This window comes from Silene latifolia, chromosome Y, assembly GCF_048544455.1.
Source record: "Silene latifolia isolate original U9 population chromosome Y, ASM4854445v1, whole genome shotgun sequence".
In the NCBI taxonomy this organism is placed as follows: Eukaryota; Viridiplantae; Streptophyta; class Magnoliopsida; order Caryophyllales; family Caryophyllaceae; genus Silene; species Silene latifolia.
The window spans coordinates 349,862,011-349,867,614 of record NC_133538.1 but is presented as its reverse complement, the minus strand read 5'-3'; the positions used below and the strand labels follow the sequence as shown (position 1 = coordinate 349,867,614).

At 38.8% G+C, this 5,604-nt stretch overlaps 1 protein-coding gene across 1 annotated transcript; it reads left to right on the top strand.

Annotated features, from left to right (window-relative positions):
- Positions 1–3,934: 3,934 nt before the first annotated feature.
- On the top strand, positions 3,935–4,354 carry LOC141631613 (uncharacterized). The gene has a single exon (XM_074444260.1). It carries the CDS (start codon positions 3,935–3,937, stop codon positions 4,352–4,354), a length of 420 nt encoding a protein of 139 aa, XP_074300361.1.
- The last annotated feature ends 1,250 nt before the right edge of the window (positions 4,355–5,604 follow it).

Here is a 5,604-nt window from a genome sequence, read left to right as displayed (position 1 = left end):
AAAAATATAATACTTTAAATAAAGCGATAAAAATATTTTAAAACTATTTTGCGAAAAAGCGGGTGTTACAGTCGCCCCTCCTTTTTAAAAGTTTCGCCCTCGAAAATTGAAGCAAGGGAGATTACCTTATGAAAACAAACTAGGGTACTTGATACACATGGTAGCTTCCGGTTCCCACGTCTCTTCTTCCACATTACCACACTTTCACACCACCTTCACCAAGGGCACAACTTTACTACTCAGCTTGTTATCCTTCTTATCCAAAATGTGAATCGGTCTCTCTTCAAAAGAAAGACTAGGCTCAAGCTCGGGAATTTCATTTTACAACACATGACTTGGGTCGCTAATGTAATTTCTAAGCTGAGACACATGGAAAACATCATGAACTTTACCCAAACTCGGGGGCAAATCCAATTTGTAAGCCACGACACCAATTCTCTTCACAACATCTTAGGGTCCAATGTACTTTGGACTCAACTTTTCTTTGACTCCAAACTTCTTTACTCCTTTCATCGAGGATAACTTCAAGAACACTTTATCACCAACTTCGAACTCCAAGGGTCGAAGAAGAACATCGGCTTATCTAGCCAAGGCATTTGACATCCCCACACTCCATTCTTGGCCTCTATACACAATTTAAAATTAGTAACCCTCCTTCACTTGCTCTCATGTGAAAAATTAGTCAACAAATGTAACTAAGATGAATGCAAATGCAAAGAACATAAAGCGATGCAAAGTTAAGGGAGTTAGAATATTTACAAAAGTTGGTTTAAGAATGGACTCCCCCAAACTCATTTCTCATTGTCATGCTAATTTGCATTGTCCATGTTGCTCAATGCTCTTAGCAACCGATCAAAAGCTTTTGAATGGGCTTCGAATAAGCACAAATAGGAGGTCGACAATCTCAAAATATAGCTTAGCCATCTTGGCTTGGAATAAACTTCCTAAACCTTCTCCTATTTGCTTTGTCCTTGGCACTTGGCCTCTTACGATGCTTCCAATCAACAAGACAATGATTCTTGTCAACACAAGGTATGAAGTATGACGCATATTCATCGGAGGCTTCCACTCTCTCTAATCTCCTTCAAATTCTATAATGATAGAGATTTGACTTATCAATCCTTAAATAGTAGAAGGAGAGTTCACATTTTCTTTATAAGGGAATGGTTGAAGGATAAGGTGTTTAGGGGTCAACTCCTCACCATTGAGGTCATTCATGCTTCCATTTTTGTCACTTTGTTCTTGAACCTCCTTAGAACTCTAACGGGTTCCAAAGAAGAGAGCTTCAATTTCTTACAAACTATGATCAAAGGTGCCAACATCATAGTTTTCCTCTTGGCTTCCCAATTCTCCAAAGATGGCGAGCTTAAATTCATCAACTTCCTCTTCCCAAGTTTTACCTTCACTCCCACAAGTGTCAAGGATACACACATCCTCTACATGGATCATAGAGGGAAGTAGTGGTGGAAGGTTTTCCTCATCATCATCATAGGTATCCTGAATAGGAGAAGCAAGGCTAGTGGATGAGCTAGATACATGAGGCAATTTAGAGATAGTTGTCTCACAATTGGCCTTGAACTCATATTCACCATTGCTCTCCTCCCCAACTTCATCATACTCTAATTCATCATCCACTCTTGGTCGATAACCAATCAAATACTCCTCATCTTCAAAAGTTACACCTTCATATTCGCATCCATCAAGAATGTTTTTAAAGTAGGGTACAAGTTGGATATGGGATGTTCATTTCTTAGAATTTGGCGAGGTGGTGAGATAGTTGCATAGGTTGCTTTATAGTAGCCCTCAAATTTTTCTTCACCCTCGTTATCTTCTTCAATTGCACCTTCCTCTTCTTCTTTATTAAGAATTTGAGTGGCTTCCATTTGGGCAATTTGATTTGCCAACTCCTCACCATGGGTAACAACGTTTTTGAGAACATTGTCCCTATTTTGGCTCTCTTCTAACATTTGTGTGAAGTAATTTTGTTGGTCTCTTAGCATTTAAAGAACCATATCTTGCATATCAAGGTTATGTTCATTCTCTTGTTTTGGGTACATGGTAGATTGGTTATATTGTGGTTCTTGATTGTAAGATGACATTTGGCATTGGTTGTAAAGTGGGCTTTGGGAGGGTGGTTGTGGATTTGGGATGTGGGGGCTTTGGTATAGGAAGTTTGTGGAGTAATTTGTGTTTTTATTGTAGAAGTTGAAGGGTAGTTGTGTTTTTTCTTGCTCAACAAACCCTCTCCATTCATACATGTCATACTTCTATGCTCCGTTTTCCTCATACTCTTCTTATGCCATCATTGGTACTAAAACAAGGAAACAACTACAAATAAGGAAACTACATGAAAATGGTAAGAATGACATTGAGGAACAAGTTTCTCAAGATTAAAGCAAAATTAAAATAGACAAACAAATAAGAAATTAATCACATAACACCATCCCCGGCAACGGCGCCATTTTGATGAGTGAGCGAGTCATTGTTCACTCAATCAAACATATTTATAAATCCCACAAACAACTAGCAAGTGGTAAATCGGAGTCAATTCATGGGACACTGTGTTTTGCGTCCTAAGTCTATCTATTCTAAGAATGCAAGTGTCATAATTGTTTGGGTTTTTGCAAAAAAACTAGCAAATGAAAACAATGCAAACAAAACAAGATGCAAATAATCAAAGGAAAAACAACTAGGATGAATGGATTCATATGGAGATCATTAGGTTGGGTCTCTTAGTGAAGTATGCAAGTCGTCACTAAAGCCTTTCATCGAACATGTAACATGCATATGCTAGAAATAAGACAAGTATTCAACATATCAACCCAATATACTTGTGAGTCTAAGATTTGATTCAAGCCTACGTTGGGTCGGATTAGGTCTGAGGCTTTCGATCTTACGGACCCACCTAGGTCGATGCCGGGTTAGTTTTTGGTGTATACCCGATGTTCCTACCAACACCGTGCATGGTCAAACAATTCGCGAGGCTTTCGATCCTACGGGAATTGTTGAATGGGTAGAGATTAATTCAAGGTTTGTCAAGTCAATCAAGCATTTCATCAAACATATTGTGTGCACTAGTTGAAACCACAACAATCAATCAACTTAAAAGACTTCAACAAGCATAAATTACCCTTTAATCATATCCATAATCCCCCATTAATCCTAGCAAGATCATTACTCACTAATCATCATGAGAAGTATGCTAACAACAATAATAAACAAAGAGTCTAAACTAAACATGATGAGTAAGACAAGTAATGAACAAATTAATAAAAGATTAAGAAGTAAAAAACAAATAAGAACCAAGAACTAGGCAAATGATGATATGCACTTGACTTGCAAGAAACCCTAGAGAGAGAAGCTATGACTGCGTAGAGATAGAAAGCGTGCTGCCCTAGATTTCCGAGCCCATGGCTAGGAAATCAAACCTGCAACGACAGCGGGAGATGACTTTAAGAGGTTGGAGCATCCCTGCTAATCAATCTGATACGTCCCAAAGTGTAACAGACGAGGAGACTATTAACACAAATGAGTTTGGAAACCCTAATGAACGTCTTTATGGTCCAGATGGTGATGAAGGAGGAAAGACAAAGAATATACATGAGATGGTAGGAATACCAGACGTTATAGTTAAAACTGAAAATGAGGAAGAATCAGAGAATAATGAGGAGGACTCTGTTGTGAAGGAAACTCAGGAGGATCAATCATAGGATGATGATGATGTAAAAATAAGGGATGATGATATGCTGCAACTTCAACCAGTGGATGTTGAGGAAGAGATTGAATACTGGAGCCAGACCGTTTTATGCTTTATTCTTGGAGCCAATCCACCATGGGAAGTGGTCGAGGGGTTCATAAGACGCAATTGGACGAAATTTAATATTGATAAGATATCATTTCTGCCTAATGGAGTTTTTCTAGTAAGGTTAAAACGATGGAGATTAAGGAAAAGGTGCTGCAATCTGGATATTTTCTGTTTGATAATAAACCTATGATTTTCAAGGCATTGACTAAGGATTTGGAAATGACAAAAGAGTATATGAAAACAGTCACGGCCTGGATAAGATTGCATAAACAACCCTTGAAGTTTTGGGGCAAAGGCTTGCCAAAGATTGCCAAATTAGTGGGAGAGTATGTTAAAAGTGATGTGGCCACAGAGGAAAGGACGAGATTGGTATATGCACGGGTTATGGTAGAGATGGTGGTAGATCAGCAACTTCCAACAACTATCTCCTTTAAAGATGAAAAGGGGAGTGTGACCCAAGTGCAAATTGAATATGAGTGGAAGCCAGTCAAGTGCACCAAGTGTCAAGGGATAGGACATGACGTGGAGCATTGCAAGCATAGTGAGTAAAAGAAGCAGGGATCCATGGTGGTTAAGAAAGTCTGGACGCTAATTATCAAGAGACCTGTTGTGGATTCAGTTGTGGAGCCTGCTCCTCACGAGCCTTTACAGGTGGTTCAGTTACCTGGTAGGACATCCATCATGGACGCAGACATTCAGAAATCCCCAGTCAAGAGGCTTACTATCTTGACTAGGCAAGAGGATAAAGCAGATGAATATAGTAACGAGTCTTTTGGAGCACACTCTTATAAGGAGGTCCTTTCTTCCCCACCCAAGAAGAATTCTGTGGCTCATGGTAATGATCTTTCTTCAAAGATTTCATATGGATAATATAGGTTTCTGGAACATCAGAGGTATGAATAGAGTAGCAAACCGAGAAGCATTAATTTTTTCTTTCAGAATAAAGGGATTGGTTTATTTTGTTTATTGGAGACAAAAATAAAGAGTAAATCTTTTACTAGGGCTGTAAATAGCTTTAATAATGGTTGGTATATTTCTACTAATAATGGATATCATAATGGTGGGAGGATTTGGGGGCTTTGGCAACCAAAGGTGTTCAGGTTTCACTTTGTTGAGTACAATGCTCAGTTTATTCACATGAAAGTAGAATCTTTGATGACTAAAGGTGTGTTTTATATGACTATGGTTTATGCTTTCAATGGGATTCAAGAGAGGGCTCTTTTGTGGGATCATCTGAGGAAAATAGAAGGTCAGATACATGGGCCTTGGGTTATTGCTGGTAATTTTAATTGTGTTCTATATGCAAATGAGAGGGTTGGTGGTAACACTACTTTAGCTGAAATTGAGCCTTTTAGGAGGTGTATTGCAGATTGTGATGTTTTGGATATCACTGCCATAGGGTCCTTATTCACTTGGAATAACAAACAGAAGCCTAAGGAGAGAATCTATAGAAAAATTGATAGATTCCTTGTTAATAAGGACTGGTGTGACCATTTTCCTGATCTGTAAGGTCATTTTTTACCCGAGGGAATTTTTGATCATTCACCTTGCATTGTCAGTAGTAATACATGTGTGCATGGCAGAAGTAGCTTCAAATACTTTAATATGTAGGGAAGCGCCAAGGAGTTCCTGCCCACAGTGAGAAAATCATGGGATAGGAGCATTGCTGGTACCCCTTTATTCAGATTAGTCAAAAATCTGAAACAGTTAAAGCCTGGCTTGAAGCAACAGAATAGGGAAGGCTTCAGTGACATTGATAAGTCCACTGGAATTCTTCGGAAGCATGTTAAGTAGCTACA